Consider the following 27629-nt stretch of genomic DNA (forward strand, 5'->3'; position numbering starts at 1 on the left):
GGTGGCTTCCAGCAGAATATTAAAATACAATGATTCATCCAGTATTAAAAGCTTCCCTAAACAGGGCTGCCTTCAGATGTCTTCTAAAAGTCCAATAGTTGTTTATTTCTTTGACATCTGGTGGGAGGGCGTTCCACAGGGCAGGTGCCACTACCGAGAAGGCCTGGTTTCCTGTAACCTCACTTCTCGCAGTGAGGGAACCGCCAAAAGGCCCTTGGTGCAGAATCTCAGTGTCTGGGCAGAACACTGGTTCCGCACACAGATCCCTCTGACGAGTTAGCAGAAAGCTCCATCTCCCAGAAAAGGCTCTCCTCCTGAAAAGTGGGTCCATTCTGCCATGTTTCAGCCTTTTCCTAGGCTTCCCTCCCAAGCACAGAAGTCCAAGACTTCCAAAGGGCTGTAGGCCCAGGCGAGGGAAAGGGTCTAGAAAGAAAAATAGATCTGAGAGGAGGGAGAGAGAGAGAGAGAGAGAACGAAAACCTTGTACGGAAAGCAGAAGGGAGCTGAAAGAGGATCTAGGAAGCAAAGACAAAGCAAGAGAACAGAAGGGGGAATCCCTTCCAATATGGCATTTCCGCCTTTTTCTTTTACCATGCCTAGAGCAGGCGAGAAACCTCTTACCAATGATGAAGGCAGGAAATAGAAATGGAGTTGGGGGGGTGTCTTGCCCCCAATGTATTCCTCAAAATCTTAACTTTCTGCCAGTGGTGAGAGGGGCGGAGACAGCCCACATCATGGATCCCAATTCTCCCCTACAGGAGAACAGATGCATTCCCCCCACAGATGTACACAGATCAGTGAAGACTGATCGTGGTGGTGCATTTCCCAGTGATGCTTATCTTCTATTAATGATCTTCTGACTGAGGAATGAGGAATCTTCTCACTGGGAGAAAGACCATAGTGCACTGGAGGATGTCCTGCATGCAAAAGGTTCCAGGGTCAATCGTTGATATTTCTCAGTAGGACTAGGAAAGACTCCAGGTTCAAACCCAGGAAAGTTCCTAATGATCTGGCTCAGTGTAATCATCTTGGTGTGTAACAATATCTGCAAGATTGCTCTGCAACTAAATTGACACAGATTTCAAGTCTGCTTTTGTCAAGGAGATCAATGATACCCATGGGGTGGGATCCAGCATTGCCTTTCAGGGAGTGGACTGAGATCCAAGAGAGGAGCCCACTGCAGGAAGGGGAGAAGTGATCTTAACAAATTTATCCTCCCACAGCAACACTTCTGGCACTATTCTGGCAGTTCCTCCAGAGTAGTTTTCCCGGATGCACTGACACCAACAGCAGAAGATTTCCATTTTGTGCCATGCATACTTTTTTCACGATTGTGTTTCCCATAATTCACATTTCCCTTGTGTCACATTGCCTGCAAAATGCAGGCATCCATTGCAGGCAGCCTTGGGTTCCCACAAGGTTCTTGACTAACCATCTGTGAATTACTGATAGTGGACACCTGTCTACAGGATAAATATAGCAGAGACATCTAACATATGTTACACAGATCACTTTAATAATGGGGAAAAAACCACCCTACCACCTGTCAGAAATCTTTACTCACAGTTACCCTGAGCCTGCACCCAGAGGCTTTATTGTCTTATTCCCAAAACACACAACAAAGTTATTTGTTTCATATCTCTAGCCATTAAAGAGAGAGTGATAGAGAGAGCACCAGAAATAAGTCCATGACTTTGTTTGGGAAAGTCCATACAGGGCATCCACTCCAAAAGCACTGTTGCCACAGTATATGAAGGCTAAATCCCAAAATCCTGTTTCCAGTACCAGAGTTCACAGCTTCCAGGGATCCCCACCCCCACCTCGGTACTGCAGTTACCTGGTAAGGGTCATGTTCATTCAGTAGTATGTGCATGTCCTTGCATCCTCACCACTGAATAAGTAGGGACAGCAAGTTAAGATTGATTTTTAAATGATGAATTAAGCACAAACCCACCCACACTGCTTTTTAACCATAAACAGCACTATGGACTCCCATATTTGGCACTTGGCTGGGAGGATTTGCTCCCTGCTAACGTCAGCCTTAGGAAAACTATTGTCGGGTTTGTCACATGGCCACCTGACTGTATCAGCCACAGATTCCAGTGAAGCAGCTGTCTAGTCAATAGGAAGAAGACAAGTTGCAAGGCAGGGCAAGTTGCTCCTTCTTTGTGTTCTAGTTACAAAATGAAGCAGTGCCTGCTCCTCCCATCTTTTCCACCCAGGGGTTGGTCAGGTTGGTACCCACCAAGGGGGCAGGCCCAGGGGGGCACAAAAATCATGCCTCTCCACTCTGCCTCAGGGTGGCTAGAAGCCCACCAGCCCATCCATACACTCCCTGGGCCATTCCTCTGCTGCTTTGGGTGGCCGGGTGAGGCACTCAGTCTCCTCTGGGCAGACAAATCCGGTGACTGGCATGGGCTGTTGCAGAAGCCCTGTGGAGGCTCCTCCCCAGTCAGCTGGCACAAAGGACAGAGGGGCACTGATAATGGGGTGCCAATACAGCTCCTTGTCAAGGGAGTTTAGGTAGGTATGCCTCTGTTTCCATCTCCATGTCATTTTCCTGGTAAAGTTTTCTTTTTTTGAATCCATCCCCTTCAGTCATACTAATATTGGTTCTGAAAGGCTAACAGGATGCATGCACGATTTCTTTATTTGTGGCAGGCTAATTGAGACCACAGGCTACATACTTCTAAAATATGGGGCATCATTTGGGAGATATGGAGAATCCAGCCTTGCTGCAAAGCACAGGGTGAAGTTCCTTCTCCCTATCCAAATATTATTTTTTTAAAGTAAATAAAAAAAGATAGCTTCTCTTTCCAATTTGTGTCTAATACTAGTAATTTTGTTAAGAAAGAGAAACTTCTGGTAATTTGAATTTTTAAAAGATATTTTGGCTTTGATATGATACTGTAACAGAAAATGCTACATATTCTCCATTTCAGAAGTCAAAGTTGTGTTTCTAACAACAACAAAGTTACATTTTGTGTGTTAAACTGTAAATTATGTTACCCTTGAAATAAGCCACTCACAGGAAGAATTCACTTAAGTGTGACACTATGTAATGTGTTACAACTACAAAAGCCAGAACAATAAAAAAAATAAATAGCAGCTTGCTTGAATGAAGATTTTAGAAAAGCTCTTCTTCAGGCTATGCAGGCTATGGACTTAAACTGTGGTGATAATTGTACCTAAGAAAGAAAGGGAATTGTGTATTTGAACTGGAGAAAGGGGACAAGTAAAATAAGACAGAATGCTATTTCCTTGCTTGATCCAGATAAAATTGCTCCAAGGCAAATCAAGAACTATTTGCTCCAAACTGCTCTGGAGCAGTGCAGCAGCCATGTCTTCCTTTCTGAGCGTAAGGTGACACTTTGCGCTGCATAGCAACTTGCCACACAGGCAAAAGGGCTCTGCTGTAAATAGACCTACCTCATTTAGAAACTTTACCCCAACCATCATCAGCTAGGCGAGGCTGAAATAGAACCTCTCCTCCTACGCCTGGATTCTCACACATTGGGCCAAGCCCCCTTGCAGAGGGGCAGGTGTGCAAGACACCTCCAAAGGAAGGTGACAAGATTGCTGGAGGTCTTGCAACCACAGGGGTCAAAAGTCAAGCACCAGCTGATGGAGGCCCCCTCTCTAGGTTTTGAGTATGTGCTTCCTTCCCCTCTGGTCCTCTTCTAGAAAATGAAGTCCTGATCCCAATCAGGGCAGAGTTAGTGACTGGAAGAGAGATGGAACCTGGAGTGGAAACTCAGCAAGCAATTGGCCTATCCCTAGAGAGCTTCCCTCCTGCCTTTCTGCCAGGACTGGCTCCTTTAACCACCCTAACCTGGAGTTCCTCTAAGAAACAGGACACTTTCAACACTGGACCACCCCCAGGGGCACATGGAGAATCCCTGCACAGTCAGGTACTGAAAAGGTAACTGGTGCTTGATGTGATGGTGAAGGCACAGGAGGCCCCAAAGCAGACCAGGCTTAGAAGGCTGGCAAGCAACAAAATGCTGGGGGCAAAGAGAGAGAAACATTGTCCCAGTGGTCAGGCAGAAAGCACAATCGTAAGAGAAATTGTTCTAGATGCTTACTTCATCCTCCAGCGACTTAATCCTAAAGTGTGTGGAATGAGGCTACTATGGTGAAAAAATGCCATCCGGCAGGTACAAGGGATCACTTTGGAAATCATGCTTTCCATGGGCTTGCTCGGATAGCTCAGTGGGTAGAGCCTGAAACGCTTAATCTCAGGATCGCTGGGCAAAAGATTCCTGCATTGCTGGGGGTCGGAACAGATCTCAGGGTCCCTTCCAGCTCTACAGATCTATGATACTATGTTGGAATTGGCCCACAGGTGCGAAGCAGCAACCCCACAGAAAAGCAATAACAATAATGAGCTTCGGGGGTTGCTGTTGCTGTGGGGAAGGCAGTCTGGCAGCAGGCCAGTCAGACCCTGAGCAAGAAGGCAAGCGTAAACCAATCTGTGTCTCCAAACCCAGCGAGTAATCCGGTGAAGAAGCGTGGCGCGCAGCAGCACTTCCTCCGCCTCTCCACGCCTTATGCAGCACGCCTGCGGTCTCTTCCACACGACCAGAGCGAGGGGGGGGGCAGAGGCAGTGGCTTTCATCTCCCCCAATCCTAGCCGCCTCTGATGGCACCTGACCCACGCAGAGCCCTCTGTGTCTCTCTCTCTGATGGAACTGCAGGCAGGCAGCCCTAATCTCCCGCCGAGCCACTCCAGAAAGCCGCTTTCGACACAAGCCCGCTCTCGCAGCAGTCTGACCTATGCGCGCCTGTCAATCGGGAAAAGTGGCCACAGCAAAGCGGCGGGGGCGGGGGATAGAGAGACAGGAGTGGATTAGGGGAGAAGAGCCAGCCAGATCCAAGGCCAGCCACAGCGCCCGCCTGCCTTGCTCTTCCCCCGCATGCGCTCAAGAGAGAGGGAGATGGAGAGACTGCGAGAGCTGCCCACGGGGACAGCAGGGAGATCTCCAAGCACAGAGAGGGGGGGGGCTGGGGAATCCGGGCTGAGCTCTCCGTGTTCTGTTAGGCAGGCAGAAGAGGAAACGGCCCACTGCTGTCCTTTCCCTTTGCAGGTGAAGGAGCTGCAACAGAAGCATCTTAACCTGGAGGAGGCGGGGGGGGGGGGAGGCGGACATCTCACGCGTGCGTAAAGGGAGGAATCTCGTCCACATCTCCTCTGACGTTGCAGAGCGGATTTCCAACTCCCCGGGACACCCCCCCCCCCCATTTCCTTTCCCTATTCGAGGTGGGTTTTAACCCTGTGCGGTCTTTGGGACGCGAAGCCTCTCCCAACACAAATGCATCTTATTGCAGGCGTAAAGTGGGCGCCATGGACCCCCGCCAGGGGGCAACCGCAAAGCGCGCCCTTCCCTATCGAGAGCCAGTCGATCCGTCCGCCCAGAATCCCATCCCAAGGCCTCGCCATCTCGTCCGGGCTTCGGGCCAAACCCCCGGTAGTGGCGGTGGGTTTTCTCGTGCTTTCCTTCGCTGACCTTCGCCGATAAAAATAGCTGCGGTGTGTCCGCACGCACATCGCGCGTCGCTTTCGCCCTATAGCAGACCTGTCCCGCTTGCAGCGCTGGAAGGGAAGCTGATCGAGGCTGAGGGACACCTTACAAACACGCCAATATAGGAGAGATTACGGGGTTGGGAGAGAACAGAGGGACATCATCCCATGGAGAGGTCGAGTTTCCCTTCCATCCCATACGCCATAATGCCTTTGCCCCTAATAACCTTCCCTCGGCTTCACCAACTGGGCAGAGTCTCCAAAATAAGCCGAGCCACCATCCTACACCCTTTGCCGATCTCTCTCTCTCCACCCCTCTTCCCACGACCCAGGCCAGGGGTGCCAACTTGAATAAAATATTCGGGGGGGGGAGGTAAGCAGCGCCCCACATAATCGATTACAAGACACGGCACACGCACACCATTTGAATGGCAATGGCCATCAACTTGGGGGGCAGTCCCCTCAAATATTTTAGGAGGGGCAGAAGGGTCCTCGGCTCGTAGGAGTTGTCTGCTATCCCAGGCCCCATGCTGCGCTTCTGAGGCTGTGATTTGAAGCCCTCGTGTTGAAGGCAGCCGGACTTCCACTTCCGAAGCAGCCTACGAGGCAGGAGCGAAGATTGCATTGCCCTGCTCCACGCGCTCCTCTCCTTCCCAAGCCCACCCCGGGGGGTCTCGCAGCGTGGGCATCCCAAAAAAGTAGCGCGGGGGTGACGGGCAAGGAGGAGACGTGGCCGAGCTGTCAAGGCGCACCAGGGATCCTCCGCAGGGACGGCACTTCCAGGAGAGCAGGGGAGAGAAGGACGCCCGACTGAATTGCATTGCGCCACTCTCGCCAAGGCGCACCCGCCCATCCTGCTCCTTGTACTGGCGACCCTTTTCCCTCTCCCCGCACCCATGAAGCCCCATCAGCGCCCCGGGGAACCGCGACGCCCGGCCCGCCGGCCCAGCCCCTTGCCTTTTCCGCCCCGCGCTCTCCCCATACCTTCTCCTGGGCCCGGGTGAGCTTCTTCTGCATATTGCTGGCGATTTTCCCTGCGGTGACTCCCTTGCCCATCTCAGCCATCTTGCTGTCCTTTTTAAAATATATGTAGATGTCTTAAAGCTGTGCGGTGGTGGTGGTTAAATTGATCAGACCCGGAGGAAGAGGGGAAAGAGCAGGAGCGAAACAATGGCCATAGCCCTCTTCAAGAGCCGGAGACCCGCAGGATACAGCCTTTTAAAGAGACAGTGCAGCCCAGGCGCGGCGGCCTCTTAAAGGGACAGCGCGCCCTGCTCGGGAGCAGGACGAGGACGGGAGCCTAGCGAGAGCAAACGAAGAAGCAATGAACTTAAGCTAAGGAGCCAATAAACGTAGGCTAAGCATGGAGGAGAAGCCTATGGGCATCGTGATTTGAAAAATAAATAGATGTACAATGATTATTGCCCCACTTGCTTTCTGCAAGGATGAGGGTTAAGTCACATGGTTTCAGCTGTGCATCCGACCACCTTTTTCGGCAACTTTTAAATTTTTGTTGTGTTCAAAGATAGAAACGCACGATGAGTGTCAAGTCATTGATTCCTCTGGGCGCTGCAGTTTTACGATGAAATCGCAGTGGCCCTCATCATCTTTGAACTTTATCAAATATCCTGAGTTTTTATTATTCTCCTCTTCCCCTAGAGCAATGTGCATTTATCTGGTTGAAATTAAATGCACCTGCCGCTTGGCAGACTTCTAAAAGGAATCTGGAGATAATCTTAATAATAATACATGAATGTTGGATGATGGTGATGCAATCACATAATACTTTGCCTGCAAGGTAGGGAAAAGGCAAATGGCTCTTTGCTCTAAGGATATTAAAATCCTAACATAGTGGGAAAGACAACCATGGTTAAGGAGAGATGGCAGAGACAACTGGGGAAGGTTTTTTACTTAAGGTTTATTTGACAAGAATTGGCATCTGTGTTTGGCGCCAAGGTCACTGAACAGAGAACCTCTGATAATGTACAAAGTAACTTCCATTCATTCCTGAATAACCACAGGCATCTCTCACACATCTGAGATGTAGGCAACGTAACTTCCAAGCTTCTGGATTCAGACCAGTGACCCAGTATCCTGTTCTCACAGTGGTCAACCAGATAAATGCAACACACAAAACGTCATTATGATCATAGTTCAAAAATCACAAATACACATTAAAATGCAATAAAACAGTCAGCGATAAAATAGGCAAAGTCCTTCCCCCTGTGTTCTGAAGACGTGCATGAATAAATGCACCTTTAGCTGATGCCTGAATGAAACCAACATAAGGAATACTATGACCAAGAAGGGCCTGCTCTGTGGTAGCCCCATAGTCTGCATTTACTAAAGACACCAGAAACTGAGTCTCCCCCACTGAATTAAAAACCAGGTTGGTGATCAACTCCCACCTGGAAACCAATGTCCCCACTGTGGAAGGACATGTGGACCCAGAATTGGCCTCCACAGTCACTTACAGACTCATTTCAATAATTTCAAGTACTTGCGCCAGAAGTTATGCTGGTCATATGACCCGGAAACTGTCTGCGGACAAATGCCAGCTCCTTCGGCCAGTAAAGCGAGATGAGCGCCGCAACCCCGGAGTCGTCCGTGACTGGACTTAACGGTCAGGGATCCCTTTATCTTTACATTAATATTAACAACTTGAATTGGAGTTAGAAATGGACCACCGTTTCACCATCCTTTTGTGATTATACAAACACACACAATGCTTCTATTCTACTTAGTGCATGTGTGGGGTTTGTGTCAGTGTCACTTGTGCAGGTTCTCTTTACTATTCGTTTGTGTTCCATTGGTGGTGAGAGAGGTTGGGGTTGGCCTAGGGTGTAGTTGTTCATTTGTGATTGGCTGTGGTGAACACATGTGTTTTCACGTGTGAGTGGGGTGGGTGGATGTTTAGGATCAGGTTAGCCATATTGATTCGTATGCTGTTGGTGGATTCTTATCGTTGTCTTGTTGGGCTGTGTATGTGATAAACGGAAGCCATACCGGGCTGAAGGCATCTTCCTATATTTGTCCCCGTATCCAGCATCTCTTTGTGAGTGCAGTTCCTCATCCAACTCCAGATATACCCCTGACTAGATTGAGGTACACGACTAAACAACAAAGATTGAGGTGCTTGAATATTATAATTAGTTTAGATTGTTAGTTTTATATGCCCAACAGGGCCAGCTCAAAACACTCTGCTGCCTGAGGTGGAACAGCAAATGCTCTCCAGCCCTGCCAAAGTCAGAGGCATTCTACCCAAGACTGACCAAGTTACCCGGTATTTTGGCACCTGAGACAGATAATCTCATTGCTCTCTCTCTCCCTAGAAGTAAAAACACAATCCTAGTAAATAAAGTAACAAACAATTTGTCACCCAAAATCATCTGCCCAAGGCTACCACTTCCATTTGACTAATAGGATCAGCCCCAATGCACAATAAATAAGCAAAACTTACGGTACATAAATACAGCCATTTCCTAATTTTTATTAGTCATGTGCCAATGTGCAACTTTTTACATGTTATATCCATTCTAATGGTTTTGTTTGTGTATGTACTATGCATTGGATAAATACATTAAAAACTGACCCTTTGGTTGATAAATTTTGGTGGGGAGAAATTCTAATCGTTGGAGGTGAGAAAGTAGGGTACATTTGTTTCTATTTCAAGCCTTTTTGGTTCTGGTGCAGTCCTGAAATGAACCCCCTCCCAATAAAATATTAAAGATAGCCTTTCAGTGGGACATTAATAGCATTCCCTCCCCAAATTAAATTGTAGGTTAGCTCACAGTTGCTTACAGTGCAACCCTAGCACCATGCCTATTCAGAAGTCCTGTTGAATTGATTGGTGCTTACCGTACTTCCATGTAAATTGGGTTAGGATTGCAGGCTGCCTGCCTCATTCAAACACAGCCTCCCTCGCACTTTATACTGTATCTGGTCCCCACTCCTTAACTCAGAGGTCAGCAAACTTTTCCAGCAGCGGGCTGGTCCACTGTCCCTCAGACCTGTGGGAGGCCAGACTATATTTTTTTTTGGGGGGGGGGGGAATGAACGAATTCCTATGTCCCACAAATAACCCAGAGATGCATTTTAAATAAAAGCACACATTCTACTCATGTAAAAACACCAGGCGGGCCCCACAAATAACCCAGAGATGCATTTTAAACAAAAGGACACATTCTACTCATGTAAAAACACGCTGATTCCTGGACCGTCCGCAGGCAGGATTTAAAAGGCAATTGGGCCGGATCTGGCCCCAGGGCCTTAGTTTGCCTACCCATGCCTTAACAGATGGAAGTATCCTCTTCAAGCTCTGGCTGGAATGCTGAGATTCCACACCTATCAGGAGATAAGCTCTTAACCCACTGCAGAATCATCAGGCCTAACTTCCTAGACTATTCGTAATCTACATAGCAGAAAAATGCTCTGCCAGCAATGATAATCAGCTCATACCAATTTATTTTTATTGATTGACTGTCCCAATTTTTGTTTTTGTTTCAAATTTGGTATGGCGGAACCAGGCCTCTCATTTTAAATATCCAATAGCAAAATTAAAATAACAGAGGAGAGAGGGTGTACATAGCATATAACTGAACTGTGAAATTCACTCCCACAAAAGGCAGTGATGACCACCAACTTGGACAGCTTTAAAAGAGGATTTCGAGGAGAAGCCTATCAATAGCTACTGTCCAGGATGACTATACCCATTGCTGGAAAGCACAGGAGGGAGAGAGCAATGTTGCAGTCAAGTCCTTCTTGTGGGTTTCCTATGGGCATTTGGTTGGCCACAGTGCAAACAGGATGCTGGACTAGATGGGCGACTGGCCTGATCCATCAGGGCTATTCTTATGTTCTTATGCTAATGGAATAGAATCTGACTAGCAAAAGAAGAATGGTGATTCATCTATCTCAGTGACAAATCGTTCTAGAAGGGCAAGAACAGAGACAACGTTTTAATAGATTAGATTAGGAATGGGCAGCAGCATCCATCAATCCCATGTTTCTCGATTACCTGGTTGTTTGCAGAACAGTTGCTGAGAATTTCTAGACTTGCCCTGAGCAAGCTAGGGTCCATATGCACGCAGAAAGAGATCTGTGCCTTCATATTCGTCACTAAATGGAGAAGTGCTTGTGGAAATGGCTGATGCATGTGCAATTCCCCAGGCAGGTTTTGCAGATGTAGAGGGGCAACCTATGTATATATGAACACCTTAAAATGCAGTGATGTTGTCCATCCCACTGGCACTTTTTTACATTGCTTTGCAGACCAGAGAGACGCTGGGGTTGTCTTCACCCAATGTGCAATCTCTGATTTGTTTCCCCACACCAAACTCCTATTCAGTAAAGCTGCCATCTGAGCATACACAACTGCTGCCTCAAATGCACACACCTCAGCTTAACCACAGCTGATGTTTTTAAATCAGATAGAAGTTGTATTCTTCCAGAAACTACAGGATGCATATAAATTGTGGCTACCGGCATGTATACAGTACTCTGCTTCAAACTGCCCTGGAGCCAGAGTGAAGGATAATGTGCTCACAGCCTTAGTTACAGTGAATAGCACCAATCAATGACTTGCAAATGTAGCTGTCCTCACCTCTCTGCTGAACAGGTGATTGGTGCTATTCAGAGTAACTAAGGGAGAGAGACAACAGTGTAAGATTCATTCCAGCAAGAGAGGCACGCAATCTTTAACACACTGCCATATTTCAGGTCAGTTTCAAATACTGGTGCACCAAACATTTTATCACTGTCTTTGCATCTTCTCAGTATTCAGAATTTCGGTAAATCTGGATAAATTAGTTCATCTCAATTTTTATGCAGTTGGTAATATATACAGCAAGCGATGGCAACCAGTGACTATAATGATTACGTGTGGCAGTAATTTTTTCTTCATTTTTCAATCATTCATTGCCGCCGGATTATATATATATTTTAGACCGATATCACCAACTGCATGACTGTTTCTGGTCTTGAGTGCTCCACAAACTTTGAGGCTAAATATCTCAAGCTGCCCAAAGGTTATAGAATACCATCAACTGCTGCTGCTGTTGGCTTTTTTAAAAAAAATGCACACGGAGTAGATATAAAAGCAATAATGAAATGTTTGGATCACCAAAATTTCAGCATTTTGAAAGTTCATCTGCACAAGCATATGGTTTCCAGAATTCTAGACTGGGGACCCCCAGTGGGCCTCAGTACTGCAGCCCACCCTCTGACCACACCAGTGTTTAACAGGATTGGTGTCTGCGGCAGCAATTCCTTGTGTGTGCAGGGCATAGGCATGCATGTTACAGAAGGAACAAAAAGAATTGGGATGAGGTGAGAGAGAGGAAAAGCAGAAGCTCTTGGAGACACTTCTGTGTTGTCTGGCAGCTCCTCTTCTTCACAATAAAACTCACACCCTCATTCCCATCTGGTCTTGCTGCTGAGCCAAGAAGCCTCATCTCCCTCCTTTGAGGGGAAAGGGCAAGAGGGGGCACAGAAGGCAATCAGGAGGAGATCAGAAATCAGAACCTGGAATCAGCACTGTTTCTAATTCACACCACTGATTCATGGCCAATTCCAGCAAGAGGCGGTTGCAGGTAAGCCCAACCAATGGCATAACTGCTCCCAGGAAGTTTCTGCGATGAGTTTAGGATGCGTAAATGGTCTTTTATCTTCCAGGGCTGCCTAGCCAGCTGCATTCCTGAGATAATTATTGTATGGGGTCAATCAAGTGACACATTGATAAGGCAAAGCCTAGGTGATATCTGGTGTTTGTCTTTGGCCTACTAGCTTAGAGTTTTCATGCTTTAACAGCCTAAACAGGAGACTATCTGCTTCCAGAAATGATTACACATTGTTAGGAAAACATTAGCTACCTAGCAAAGCAAACGTATGAATTAGCCCTTTAGAGCTTCCTAAAGTGCAAAGGCACATTTGAGCAAGCCGGGAAGAATGACTGGGCAAAGAGATCACTGAAGTCTTTTTGCATCCTAGCCAACTCTTATATACATATAAGCTACTAGTGTTGTCTACTGCTACTAGGCTAGCAACTGGGAGCCTGATCAAAATAGCATGCTACAATGTGAGCTAATCTTGCGGCATTTTCAAAATCAAGTGAAGAACTGATAACCAAATTCTTAGAGAAGAGCTCTCTGACAAACAAACTGTTGCCATAAGGAAGCTTAACTTCAGGGCCTAATCAAACGAGACTTATAAGATTAAGATAGCAAAAGGCAGTCAAAGAATGAGGCTGCATAAGATCATCATCATCAGACTCTAGATTCTGCCAAAAGTTAATTAGCCTCCTCCAGGCGGTGATCACAGCTACAGATAATTTAACATTCCTTGTAAGCTAAAAAGAAAAAGTCCTTTAGTGCTGACAAGGATGAATTGGTAAATACTTTCCCAACTTTCCCATATTTGCCACTGTAATTCTATTATCTAAACTTTGAAAAAATATAAAATGTGCTCTGCAAGAATTGTTTACATAGGCTACAATAGTCATGGAAAGGTATTTTGTTTTGCTTGACCTCAAGAGGTGTCAGCACTGCAAAGCTGTACAAATACATTGATCTGACCTGAAAAGCTTGCCAGTCTACAGATTCTTATTTACACTAGCACGTACTGTAGGTGCAACACAAACTTAAGTATGGCAATTCTCTACAGACCACATCATATCATGTCAGGTTTGAGGAGGTAGAGATGTGGCTGCCAATGCCTCAATCTGCATTCCCAGTTTTGCATTGGCAAGGGAAAGCAGGTTTTGGCTGATGACTGGTAAGGCCCAAGCCTTGGGCAGTTTAAAGCACTACACAGGACTCTTGGAAAGCCCTACACAGTATATTAAATCTTGGCTTCAAGATACCAGAGTTACATCAGGTAACTTCTCTGCAGTGGCTCCCTGTCTGTGGAATGCTCTCCCCAGGGAAGTTTGCCTGGCACCTTCATTATACACCATTAGGATCCAGGCAAAAAAAATTCCTTTTTAACCAGGCCTTCGGGTGACCTGATTTACATCCTATGACCTTTTAAAATGTCTTGGGGGGCGCTATTGGGTTGTTGTTTTCATTTTGATTATATATTTTGTGCTGTTATATTTTTATTTTTATTTTGTTCTGTGAACCGCCCGGAGACCTCCAGGTATAGGGCAATATATAAATTAAACGAGAAGAAGAAGAAGAAGAAGAAGAAGAAGAAGAAGAAGAAGAAGAAGAAGAAGAAGAAGAAGACATACTATTCATTTCATCAAATATATTTGCATTGACATTAACACAGTTGTCTGCACTGCAATTCACTTTTGTGATAGAAATATTTTTCATAACACTTATCTTGCATATGGACCAGTGAAGCAGTTCATAGTAAGAATCCTGAACGCGTGAAACGTAATCCAATGTGGCTTCCATCTCATGTTACTCTGTTTCCAAGCTGGAAGTATCTGCTTCTTTGAAAAATGTATCCTTGTGTATGATTTGAACAGCCTGGTGGGTGGTGCTTGTGAATACACACACATACCCCACACACAGCCCTCTTTTTTCATTCATTGGCATGTGTTCACTGTTGCAGCTGTACATTGTAGCATTCACTATTGCCTTTGTGATATATAATTTACACGGCTTCAGATTATTTTATGGATGGGACCGGTTCAGTATGTGTGAGAAAAAAACCTGAAACATCTGAACAGTGTTGGGTGGGTATAGATATCAAAGCTTACTTCTTCAACATCAAAATGAGTGTTGTCTGTTCCTACAAAACCAAGAGTCACTTTATTATGACCAACTTCCCCCAGCCTTGAATTTTCTAAGTGTTTTGATAGATGGGAATCATACAGATATTTATTTTTATTTTTCATCTCAAGGAGTACAGTGGTACCTCAGGTTACAGACACTTCAGGTTACAGACGCTTCAGGTTACAGACTCCGCTAACCCAGAAATAGTACCTCGGGTTAAGAACTTTGCTTCAGTATGAGAACAGAAATTGGGCAGCAGCGGTGCGGCGGCAGCGGGAAGCCCCATTAGCTAAAGTGGTGCTTCAGGTTAAGAACAGTTTCAGCTTAAGAACAGACCTCCAGAACGAATTAAGTTCTCAACCCGAGGTACCACTGTACTTGAGATGTCCTGTTTATGACTGGAAAGCAATGAACAATCTTGATAACAGATCCAAGTCACTGTACCCCCACTTCCATCACTCCCTATAGCAGGAAGCAGTTATTTGAGAAAATTTTGGTAGATTTCTTCAACCAGTCAATAAATCTAGTTTCTCTGGACTTTCTAAATGGAACTTTCTGAACCATCTGAGCCAAGTTTTCAAGCTTTTATTTCAAAGTAAGCATTGCCCCACCGTCTCATCCAACACCCTGCTGGAATAGATAAGAAAGTCAATATAGACAGACTATTGCAAATAAAAAATAGCACCATCTGGTGGTGTTTTGGTTCTATACAGCAAAATGTCTTTGATTTGATTCAGGCAATTGAATTGCTCACAGAATATTAGTGCTTCATTGCACATTGATACACATTTATTTGTCAACTGCACTCATAGACTCAGGAGCAGGATTTTGTTAAATACACCTTTTTTTCCAGTTGGGCAAATAAAAATTCATACTATCCAAAAATAGGACTTCTGTCAAGTCCTGAAAATAACCGCAACAACCAGGCTGTGCAACTGTTGCCCAACAAGAAAGTAAGAGAAAAGGGAGGAAACCACAAATGAACTAGATGCTGGGAAATTCACCTGGGCACATGCTTCATCATTTTGTACATAGCAAATGACAAAAGTATCATGCCCGGAAAGTAATCAAGGGCATAAACAGGCAGACCTAATGCAGCCACCACAATGGAGGATCCTAAAGTTGTTGCAAGATTTCAGTCCATTCAGTTTTCCATATGTACTTATGAACTACAGTGGTGCAATTTAATCAGTACTGTTTCAAATTAAAATCCATGCCAGTTTCTGGGATTCCCAGTAGCCACAGACATGTGACTTTTTATCTGGATTTATAGATACCTGGCAAAGATAACAATGTAGCAAGGCTGTAAGGTAAAAGTGAGCTTTAATTTGCTGATCCGTTCACTTTATACATCAATCATTACAGCTGATGATGGTTCTCTTTCTTGTTGATTTGTGGTGCTCTTGGTTGACAGAAGTGTTTTAAACTAGGGGTGGGGGACCTATAGCCAATGGGTCAGTCCTGGCCCCTTGCTGAATTTCACCTGGTGAACTTTGAAGGTATGGATCAAGATGGTAGGGAAACCTACTCAATATGTCCTTTCATCTTTGAAGGTGTGGATTGAACCAGCCTTTGAAACTACAGACAGTATACCACATCTGCACTTTCAAATCTCTCCCTTCTTAAAACTGCCCAGTGCTGGGTAGTCTTCTGTTTGTGGAGGGATGGCTTGAAACCACTCAGACTGTCAGCTTGCTGAATTTCAAACATCACCACAAGCAGGAGAGATGTGGATTTTTTGTTTTTTACTTGCAGGTGGCTTTCAATTGATTCCCCACCACCACCACCACCACCTTGTGAGCCATGAGAAAGTCTGCCATTTTCCAGAGGTGGACCCAGAATACATCTTCACAGTATGGTGAAGACAGCACAAATAAAGGAAAAAACTCGGGGCTAAATGAGATGCTTGGTGCATGATAATGTGAAACCGTCTTGGTTGGTCAAGAGGTGTAGGGATTTATCCTCACTTCTTTTTCACAGTTAGTTGTTCCTCTTTGACTAGTATGCATTTCAATAACACCTCCAATAACATTATGAATCATACTGTTCCTAAGCAATAAGAAGGGTGATTTATATTCCTCTCTCTATCCTCTACTTCTTTCCTTTTTAAAGGAAATGTGGGGGTGGGGGTGAGGACTGAACAGGAACCAGCCTGCAACAAAGCATAGTGAGACCCAAAAATAGTCTAGTAAAACCAACATATTGTGATTATTGGCGAAAAAGAAGCATTTGTTTATGGCAGAACAGTGCTAAATAAATTAAAATAGTGAAAACAGCAACAACAAGAAAATATATGGGTAGAAACAAGCAGAACTTAAAAGGAACTCAAACTTAACTTTCTGAAAGTCTGCTCAATAATAGCATCTCATCCTCTTCACTTTGATACATAGTTTACAGGTTACATAACTACTGCACAGTATCATTTTTCTGGGGATAATATCTGTCTGCTAGTGAATGCCAGCAGTGCTTAGACTCTGCACATAGGTCAAGTCTTCTCCCAAAGCTGCAAACTAGGCTCTTCTTAAATTGGGAATGTGAGAGTTGGAAATAAACTCACTCTGTCAGCGAAGGGCGGGGGGGACATTCTGACTTGGAGCCAACCTGACCAACCCAGAACAAACTTTTTACCGGATAATCCTGGAGATAAACCAGATAATACAAAATATAGGTCCAGTCCAGAAATAACTTGTTGTGCTTTAAGTTCCATTTAAACAGCATGTTAACCCAATTAACTTTTCCTGGATTGAAGCAAGAGGGTTGGGAAAGGAAAATATCAAGGGCACTGAAGTCACTACACTAATTTTTCTACAGCACATAACAGACGGGTGGTAGTTTGAAAGACAGAGCATAAATTCTATTGGTGCAGTTATGATATTGTAGCATTGGACCATACTAGCATGTGCAGTATGAATGAATTATAGTACAAAAGAAAATGGTTAGGTTTTGCAACACCCAGGATGTGCTCCAGAGGCTGATTGGCATAAATTTCAGTTCATAGCACCTACCCTTAATAACGTTTGATACAGCAAGAGGCAAGTATGCAGCCCCAGGCAATGTGTCTCTGCAGTCATTTTTTAAAGAAACAAACAAACCTGGAAATTATGTGCAGGGCATCTTTGCCCTGTTGATTTCAGGATCTTCCATGACACCTGGCTACGTATTTCCTTCTTTTGAAGACTTTCACATTTGTCCCTTGACTAATACCTGGACAAGTGTGCTTTAGGTCAGTCAGAAAGTAAAAGCAAATCTGGGGGGGAAATGTCAGGTTGTTGCAGCATAAACAAAAAGTCTTATTGCACCTTAAAGACTAGTAGTAGTAGTAGTAGTAGTAGTAGTTGTTGTTTAGTCGTTTAGTCGTGTCCAACTCTTTGTGCCCCCATGGACCAGAGCATGCCAGGCACTCCTGTCTTCCACTGCCTCCCGCAGTTTGGTCAAACTCATGCTGGTAGCTTCGAGAACACTGTCCAACCATCTCGTCCTCTGTCATCCCTTCTCCTTGTGCCCTCAATCTTTCCCAACATCAGGGTCCTTTCCAGGGAGTCTTCTCTTCTCATGAGGTTGCCAAAGTATTGGAGTCTAAGCTACTACTGCTGCTGCTGCTGCTGCTGCTGCTGCTGCTGCTGATACTGCTGCTGATACTGCTGCTGCTACTATTACCATGCCTTTCCCCCAGCCCAGGACTCATGGACCCATTAAAAGACCCATTAGAAGACCCACAGACAATAACAGTTCTCAAAGGCCTGTTGGAATAGAAAGGTCTTCAGCTGCTGGTGGAAGAACAGCAAGGAGGAGGGAGCCAGTCTAACTTCTCTGGGAAAGGAGTCCTAAAGTGTGGGAGCAGCCACCACCAAGAAGGCCCTCTCTGGAGTCACCACCAAGCATGCCTCTGAGGGAGGTGAGACCTAGAGAAGATCTCAGAGCCCAGGCAGGTTCGCATGAGGAAATTGTTTATTATGAAGAGCTTTTCTGAATCTGACTGTATAGACTGTAGGCAACAAAGCTTATGCTGTAATAAATGTGTTTGGATTGCTGGCATAAGGCAGAATAGCCCTATGATGTCTTTTGTTTTTAAAGGTGCTGACAATTGCAACAATTTCAGACAAAATCCAGGACTGATATATAATTACTTTATTATGGCTAAGGGACAAATAGGGAAAATGATCAAAGTAACTAAACGTATTTATTAATGATAGAAAACTATTAAAATGTTTCTCTTTATTTTTATATCATATGAAAAGTTAATTTACAAAAGATCACAAAAAACATATTATGACTTTTGATAACAGCTAATGCAACAGTCCGAATTACAGTGCCATAAAGAATTCAAACTGAGAACCAGTCATTTGATCCCCATGTAACCAAGTTCTCAGAGTTTCCCAAAAGCAAGCGTAAATATTGAGAGCGCACAAGTTTTGATTCTCTGCTGAACTTCTCCAGAGATGGAGAGAGGGCTTCACAAGAAAGTTGGACAGATACACATTTGGAAAATTAATGTGAAGCTGAGATTAGTAAATGTCAAGGTAGTAACAGCTGGCTTGAAATATCTAATGTAAATGTTTCAAAGTGAATAACTTTCACCCATTTTGTACATATCCTTATTCAATCTTACTAGCAACTGTTTAGCTGCAGGTATAAAATGGTTTCACTACACAGTAATTGCTTTAATAATGCTTTCTGCATAACAGTCAGATTGCTGTCCTCCCATCCTGTAACAGGCAAAAGTTTCAAACATAAACTTGTCTGGTTGCCACTAGCTATACAAATTGTTTATATGAGCAACTACAAAGTGCACATTTTTCAAGTACATAAACACCATGTCATTTATCTATCTGTCCTAGAGAGGGCAGTAGCCCACACAAATAATAAAGTTTTATGTAAAAGCAGGATATACAATGTGCAATTACAAAAAAAAAAAAATGCCAAGATACTAAAGTAAAGCTTTTATTTAAAATGAAAGCTATATTTGTAATAACTGAATTTTTTTTTAAAATGACAGATATAAAAATTTATTCTTTAACCATTTATGTGACTTGTTGGCTTAAATTTACATAAACTTTATATTCCTTTTGTATATTATTCTAAAAAGCTTTTATGAAATAAAAATCAAACATTGGAATCTAGACAACCTATAAGTTTCATAATTTTCTTTAAAATGTCTCTATATTTCAAAATATTATACTAGGTTTTTAGTACATTATAGTTAATATACAAAAACTATCAAAAAGTTAACCAAAGTCAAAGTGGAAGTTCCCAAAAAGACACTGAAGGGAGCAAACAAGCAAACATTACTAACCAGTGTTTATCCTGCAGTCAGTCACACTTATCTTTAAGAATGGGTTTATATTTTATGCATGTGATAATTGCAGATATCCTGAGGATGTAAATCTGTTACCAGTTATCTCATAATTGCCTTTTATCACAGGCAATCACCTAACCATGGGAACCCAGCTGGAAGAGGTGACAAAGTGATTACTACTTTGGCTATCATTTACTAGAATTTGGCAGAGGATGTCTCAGTTCTTCTCAAAGGTGATGGCATGTGATAAAGACTATGACACTGTACTGGTACAACTGCTGCCTTTACCATAACTCTCAAACTGGATTCCCAGCATAAAGAGGAATGGTTCTAATTTGGACTTACAGAATGTTCTGCATGAACATTTATAATTGTTTAGCAGGAAAAAGAGAAACCTCTAGGGAGGCATATAAAGCTTGATTACAGGAATCCCATCATGCAGCTTTCGGTCAGAGGTCAGGCTGAGGAGCCTCCTGAAGGTCCTGTTACCATTTCCTGTCAGCAAATTTCACATTGATGGAGTTTGCAGGAGTCAATAGTCCATGGGTTTTGGCATAAGCTGGTTTAGTTTTTGGAGAAATTTTTATTTCAAAATTTTGAAGCAGCTTGAAGGAGAAAAAAAACAGAACACTAGAATTAATAAAAACTGGATATGACAAAGGCAACAAGAATATTGATAGTCCTAACAGCCTACATTGTGGCAGAATCCAGAATACAGTGGTACCTCGGATTACAGACGCTTCAGGTTACAGACTCCGCTAACCCACAAATAGTCCTTCAGGTTAAGAACTTTGCTTCAGGATGAGAACAGAAATCGTGCAGCAGTGGAGCAGCAGCAGCGGGAGGCCCCATTAGCTAAAGTGGTACCTCAGGTTAAGAACAGTTTCAGGTTAAGAACGGACCTCCAGAATGAATTAAGTTCTTAACCTGAGGTACCACTGTAGAGGAAAGAGCCTTATGGATTCCCAACAGTGGCTAGAGAAGTGCTTTTGTGAAGCAGCCATCTCAAACTGTTCATCCCCTAGCAACTGGCATTCATTGCCCTTTAACATGCGCTTCCATTTACCTGTTATGGCTAACAGCTATTCTCTGTGAATACCTATTTTGTAAAAAGCTCTCCCATCCAATGGTCATCATCACCACATCTTGTAGCAGTAAGTTCAGCAATTTAATTATGAGTTGTGTAAGTACGCTCTCTCCTTTGAAACTACTGCTAATCAGTTTGATTGGCGACTCGAACTCTCAAACTACCAGAGGGGTGAGCCATTGATCCAGGTAGAATAGCCTAGGGCACTACAGAGACCCCACGTGGTGTCCACTGAAGGAATTTGAAGTGGAGCACTGGCAGTTCTGGGGTACACTACTCCAGTGAGACTTTTTCAGAGTAACTGGATCAGATGGTGTGCCTTCTGAGCAGCTTTCACCCCTAGAACCCCCTTTCAGCTATTAATCACTGGTGATGAAAATAAGCTGCTACTGAAAGGGCCCAAGTATTAGGCCCTTTGCTTTAGTCTGCAGAGCCTTGTGTGCCAGGACAGAGTGGAAGAGTTTTCCATAAACACTCAGTGAACAGTTGTTTTTGGAAGGTCCAAAGACTGAACCAAGGCTGCAGTCCTGTGTGTGCCTGAGAGCAAATGCCATGGAACTGAGCAGGGCTTACTTCTGAGTAAACATGCTTCGGATTTATTTCAAGGCTTCATTAGTATGCACACTAGCAGCAAGTCCCACTAAGCAGAGTGTGGTTTATTTCTCAATAAGCAACTGCAGGAGTAGACTGTAAGATTGTGCTATGGGGGAACTCGTAGCACAACCGCTATCCACCCAAAGCCAGCTTGCTATAGGCCCCAAACAGCTGACTGGCACTTATAGGAAGACTGCTGAGATCAGCTGCAGTATGGAGTGCATGGTAGGGAAATCCATGGCACAGCTGATACCTATCCAAAAAAGGTGGGATATAATTGCAATAAAAATAATAATAACCTGAGCTTCCTATAAGTGCTGATCAACTAATTGACAGTTACAGCAAGCCCCAAAATGGGGCTTGGTATATAGCCAAATATATTTGCATGACTATCTTGAATTGAAGCTATTCATGCAAAGGATCTACCTCTGTGGGTGCAGTTTGAGACACACCCACAAAATATTTTTTGTTCTGTTTTATGTCTGAAGGTCCTGCCAACCTGTCAAAATGACCGACATGGGGTTGAGACAGCCAGGATCTGGCTTGCTAGTTAGATCATGTTCCTTACCCCTGCCTTAGGGGATGGACAATATCATAAATTATGTAAGTGAATGATTTCATTATATAATTCAAATTAAGAATTGGGAAAGATAGCTTATTTGCTATTACAGATCACTCTTAGGACAATAAATCTATAGCCTTTTTTACTTTGAGTTCAACAATACGGGCACTTACAGCCAAATGGCCCACGTGACTTGCACCAGTGGAGCACTTTGAGGACTGGGTCTAACAGTGTGAACCACTATGTGCCTACTCAGAAGTAAATCCTATTAAGTTTGATGGGGCTTGCTCCCATGTAAAAGGGTACAGGATTGCAAACTAAGTCACTTATTGGCATTGCATTTATAGACCCCAATCCTTGCAAAAATATATACAGTGGTACCTCTGGTTGCGAACAGGATCCATTCCGGAGGCCCGTTCACAACATGAAGAGAGCGCAACCCACAGCGGCGCGTCTGCGCAAGCGCGGGTTGCAATTCGCAGCTTCTGCACATGTGCATGATGTCATTTTTGTGCTTCTGCGCATGTGTGAACGGCAAAACCAGGAAGTAACCCTTTCCGGTACTTCCAGGTCACCGCAGGATGTAACCTAAAAGAATGTAACATGAAGCGGATGTAATATGAGGTATGACTGCACAAATGCTAAACTTTTAAACATGTGAGCAGTCACACTGAAAAGAAAGCTATTGCTGGTTCAGGGAATTAATCTGAATTTCTGAAATACAAAATCACACATATTTTAAACATTTTATATAGCAAGGAGATGTGCTTTAGTAGCCTGCTTACCTGTATTAGTGCAAGGTGAATTTCAAGTTCAGCAATTCTTTTTCCTATACAACTACGTATACCATAACCAAAGGGGATGGAACCAAAATTATCCACTCTGTCCATATTGCTTTTCCTTAGCCAGCGCTCAGGCTGGAACTCATTTGCTAATGGGAAATTCTCTTCCTGATATGATGTAGCATAATGACAGAGTGCCAGCTGGGTCTAATGAAACAAATGAACATATATTTACATATAATTTCCCAAATGCCTGTTAATGAACTACTTATAGTTTCCTAAATATACATTTTATGCTATTTAATATAAATTCAGATTATTCACAAGGATCAATACAATTGCTTAAAAAGTTTAAAAAACATTGGACAAGATTATTATTTTGCTTATCGGCTTAAGGAGACTAACAGAAGAGATCGTAAAGGAAAAATAGAAATTATATGAACAAGATATGATGTGGAAACACCAAGATAAGACTGGATAGAATTATGAATTTTGTCTGGATTGATTGGGACTGATTTGGACATTAACGCAGTAATAAGAAGATGATCTGAATCCCCCTTTGGATCTTGAAGTATGGGTTCCCCCAACAAAATTTAAAAATTTGGCTTTGTAATTTGGAATTTATGTGATGTGATTTAATTTGATGTGATTGGCCAGTTAATAAAAATTATTTTTTTAAAAAAAACATTGGACAAGCTAAGATGCTAAGAGTGCAATCCTATATACGTGTTCTCAGAAGTGAGTCCCACCAAGTTCAATAAAACTGGCTGCCCGATGTGTATAGGATTTCAGCCTAAATCAGACAAAACAGAACTGACCCATTTATAAAAAAAAATTGTAATAAAAACTATACTTCTTTAACTTCACAAAAAGCTGCCATGCTCTCTAGATTCTTCCTCCTAGAAAAAAAAAGTGTGGCTCATTAGGTCTACCTTAAGTAATTAGTGTGCTTCATGAGCGTGTCTCAAAGCAATCTCAAAAGGTGGTTCCCTTCAAGGAGCACACCACACTAAATTTGACATCCTCTCACATAAAAGAAAACCAGATGTTTGATGCTTCAGTTAGTTGCATCAGCATTAACAATTACTTTTATTGGGAAGGTTGTTGGATGCATGACTGAAATGCAGCCTCAAGGCAAAATCCATTTTTAAAAACTACTACCCTGCTTTTGGGACACGGGTGGCGCTATGGTCTAAACCACTGAGCCTCTTGGACTTGCCAATCAGAAGGTCGGAGGTTCAAATCTCCGCGATGAGGTGAGCTCCCATTGCTCGGTCCCAGCTCCTGCCAACTTAGCAGTTTGAATGCACATCAAAGTGCAAGTAGATAAATAGGTACCGCTCCAGCGGGAAGGTAAATGGCGTTTCCGTGCACTGCTGTGGCTTTGCCAGAAGCAGCTTAGTCATGCTGGACACATGACCAGGAAGAACTGTCTGCGGAAGCGGACAAACGCCAGCTCCCTCAGCCAGTAAAGCGAGATAAGCGCCGCAACCCCAGAGTCGTTCGCAACTTAGTTGTCAGGACTTAGTTGTCAGGGGTCCTTTACCTTTACCTTTACCTTGCTTTTGGCATACCATTTGGGGGGGGGGGTGAAAGCAACCAGCACTGTGGAAGAAGGAGGGCCAAGGGTAGTCAGAATGAACGGTTCACCAGTCTTCTCCTTATGTCCAGTAATTTCTCCATTCAACAGCATGGCAAAGGGGAATACTGAAGCAGCTCATCTCATGTACTATGTCCCCTGATACATATTACCCACAAGGTAAAAGACCTCTACCAGCTAACTCCTGTTCCCATTCTTCGGGTTACTGTTTTACCCAACTTTTTATCGGTGGAGAGCAGAATAACATGTAATTATACAAAAAGTACAATTTCAAGTTACCAGTTCCTACACTCAAATAGGTTGAAAATACCATACAGTATAATTTTAGAATGTTTCAATGTTTCTTTAAAAAATGGTGCCTATGTTTTAAGCTAATGACCTCACATGGCCAGGGGATTTCCTAGGTGCTTTAAGCACTCACTGCAAATGCTCACAACACAAATTTACATGTTCTAATTCATGTGTATAAATGGCTCTGAAAATTCAAGATGGTGTATGGCTGTGCCCAGATGTCCAATAAGCAAATGAATTTTCTTCTGTTTTTAAGACTTTTTTTTTTTACAAAGGAAATCTGGGTCCCACAGCAAAAGAAAAGGAGCTTGGGATCCTGAATAACATCTCTGAACATGCCTAAAATTAAACCAGACTTTCACATAATAGCTCATTTCCTAGCAAAGGCAGTTTCACGTATCCAGAGTAAATCTGTGATTTCATCCTTTCCCACTCCTTTCACAAAGCCATTGTACAACTCACCCCTTTAGGTATCAAGTATCCTCCAACAATCATATCTTTCTGGGTTACTCTACCGTTTCCTGGTAACACTGGATATAACCTACAAACAAGTGTCAATTAGATATTCAGTGCCTGTAATGTTATATTTCTTTAGAATTATTTGAAGGTGCCCACAAATGGGAAGATAGGAGGAATTCAGTGAGTAAACACTGCATATTTGGATTTTTAACAAGGTTTTGACAAAGGCCTTCAACAATGGCCCCTATATTTTTAAAAATAGCATTAATTGGATAATAGAACAGGGCCCCAATACTAACTAAATTGTTGGAAGTACAAGGTAAGAATAAACTTTTTTTTTTTTACAATGTAGCCAGGTAAACAGGGAATCTGCTTCAACACTGATGCCTCTTAACAAACTGAACAGTGAGGCAGCCAAGGTCATAGAAAGCACGAATTTATTTAGGATGGCAAAATCTTAAAAAGATTGTGAAGAGCTCTAAACTTATGTGGCGCATGTCATTGGACCCATGCCTTTAGCAAGGCCACATTCTGGATCTGGTCTTCCTGACTGGGCAGAAAGAGGTCAGGTCATGGTCAGGTCACTTCCTGCTGTGATTTTGGTTTTCAGCAGCTTTTCACCTCTGCAAAAGCAGGGGAACTATTATAACTTATTGGAGGCTGATGGATCCAACTAATTTCCAGACAGCTCTGGGAGACTTTTTGGCTGATATGATTGGTGCTCCCTGTCATGTCCTCCTTGATCTGTGAAATAAACAGGTGACCCAGGCTATTGACACAATCACACACACCCCAATGTCCTCTCCCACTTCATACAGCCTGACTCCTTGGTATACACCAGAGCTTAGGACAATGATATAAGCTGGGACATGTTGAACACAAACAGAGGAAACCTCCAGATGAATGCAGCCAAACTAGAACCCAAATAAGGGCTCATTATTAAGCCTACTCAGTGGCAATGAAGTCAGCACTATTATATCCAGTAGAACTTTCCCAGATACTGTAGGACATTTTATATTCTGACTCTAAAAAGCTGGTGGAACCAATGGTGGCCCATTATAATTTGTTTGCAAAGCGTTTTGAGAATAGAGTTGCCTGCATCCATGAAGACATTGACTTCGCTATTATAGCAGGTGAATCTCAAGAGATATTTAGAACATTATCTGGTTCTGTTTTTTTCAGATGAGCTTCAGTTGGTATGGCTTGAGGACATGAACAAGGTGTGTGGATTGGTGTGGACAATCACATGTGCTCTTAACCCATGCCCTTCATGGCTCATAAAAAGTAGTAAAGAGGGGGGTGGACAGTTGCTTTTAGTTAATTAGTGTTCTTTTTATGTATTTGAAATTTTGTATTATATTTGTTTTTATAATTGTACATAAATTTGTAGTAAGCACCAAGTAAATGTAATAAACCACTACTAATACTAACAACAACGACAGCAGCAACAGCAGCAGCAACAACTACTACTATAACAAACTGAGTGATTGGGTAACAGACTGACAGATGAAATTCAATGGAAGTAAAATGATAAACATTCCTAGTTTCATATATAGAATCTAGATTGGCTAAAACCATACAGGATCTTGGATGTATCATAGAAAACTCAGGGTCCTACAGCAATGAAGAAGATAAACTCAATATTAGAAAAGGGGCTACACTTAAATGGAAGTATCATAATGCCATTTTTTAAATCCATGATGCAGTCGTCTCACCCCATCTCAGTAAGAGTAATGTCAAGCTGGAGAAAATATAGAAAAGAGCAATATGCAATATAAAATTATACATGTTTACTTAGAAGTAAATCCCACTATATTCAGTGGGGTTAGTGCATAGGATGGCAGCCTAAAATACTGAAGGAGATGGAGTATTATTACTATTATTACTATTACAACTGCAGCTATAATCCTAAACACACCTACTAGGGAGTAATCTCTACTGAACACCATAGAACTTACTTCTAAGTAAATGTGCATCTGATTGTGCTGTTAGAGAAGGTATGTGAGAAGTTGACAAAATTATTTTGTTCTGTTCACAAACCACAAACTGATCAGAAAAACATGAGAGGAGTTACCTCTCATGCAAAACATAATCAAATTAAGAAATGCTTGTTTGTTAGTTTTGTATCGTACTTGTCTACTATTGCCACTTGATCCTATGCTGGTTACTAGCATAAGCTGTCTTTCAAAAACTTCGTTGAGAATAATCTATCAATAACTATTCGCCATACAAGTTAAAAGGGAAAGTCTATCTTCAAAGACAGTCTACAACCAACTATCTTTACTAACTAAAATAGTGTCTTTCTCCACCATACCTTCCTTGTAATCTTCATTGAGGCAGCTGACTAGATTTTATTCAGGTGAAGTAGGAACCCATGGTTTCCTGTTGCAATAATGAGCCTGCATAAGCCTCAGGCTCATATGTTTTCTCTCCATGCACAAGAAACAGGAAGCCACGGTTTCCATTACATCTGAATTTTGGGAAACCATGGTTTTTTTCTAAGTGTGATTGGTTAGCAAACTAGAATATAATGTCACAGTTTAAAACTGGTTTGTTTTAACTGATCACACTTAGAACATACCACAGTTTCCTGCAATCAGACATAAGGGGGACAGTGGTTAGTTGAAAAGATAAAGTAGAAGTTCCCAATCTTTTCTCGTTGCATATCATAGGGAACAGGAGAGGAGTATGCAAACAGACTCTCTTCAAATGAGAGC

General features: G+C 43.1%; 2 protein-coding genes across 38 annotated transcripts in view; both read right to left on the reverse strand.

Moving 5' to 3' along the window:
- The window catches only part of BIN1 (bridging integrator 1), a 110080-nt gene extending 103248 nt beyond the window's left edge, over positions 1-6832 (reverse strand). For 31 of the 34 annotated variants that reach the window (XM_083585157.1, XM_083585155.1, XM_083585146.1 and 28 more), the window contains exon 1: positions 6506-6789. In XM_083585157.1, coding sequence (XP_083441283.1) covers positions 6506-6586 — 81 coding nt within the window. In that variant the 5' untranslated portion in view covers positions 6587-6789. Of the gene's footprint in view, positions 1-6505 lie in introns of all 34 variants that reach the window. The other 3 variants (XM_083585154.1, XM_083585156.1, XM_083585145.1) reach the window with 2 other exon arrangements.
- Positions 1-27629, reverse strand: part of CYP27C1 (cytochrome P450 family 27 subfamily C member 1) — a 233436-nt gene that overhangs the window by 187115 nt on the left and 18692 nt on the right. For 3 of the 4 annotated variants that reach the window (XM_083585595.1, XM_083585597.1, XM_083585596.1), the window contains exons 8-10: positions 24916-24994; positions 22566-22769; positions 18355-20142 (exon numbers count right to left, since the gene is read on the reverse strand). In XM_083585595.1, the coding sequence (XP_083441721.1) occupies positions 20023-20142; positions 22566-22769; positions 24916-24994 (403 nt within the window). In that variant the 3' untranslated portion in view covers positions 18355-20022. Of the gene's footprint in view, positions 1-18354; positions 20143-22565; positions 22770-24915; positions 24995-27629 lie in introns of those variants that run through there. The other variant, XR_014541489.1, reaches the window with a different exon arrangement.

This window comes from Podarcis filfolensis, assembly GCF_964270895.1.
Source record: "Podarcis filfolensis genome assembly, chromosome: 1".
NCBI classification, from domain to species: Eukaryota; Metazoa; Chordata; class Lepidosauria; order Squamata; family Lacertidae; genus Podarcis; species Podarcis filfolensis.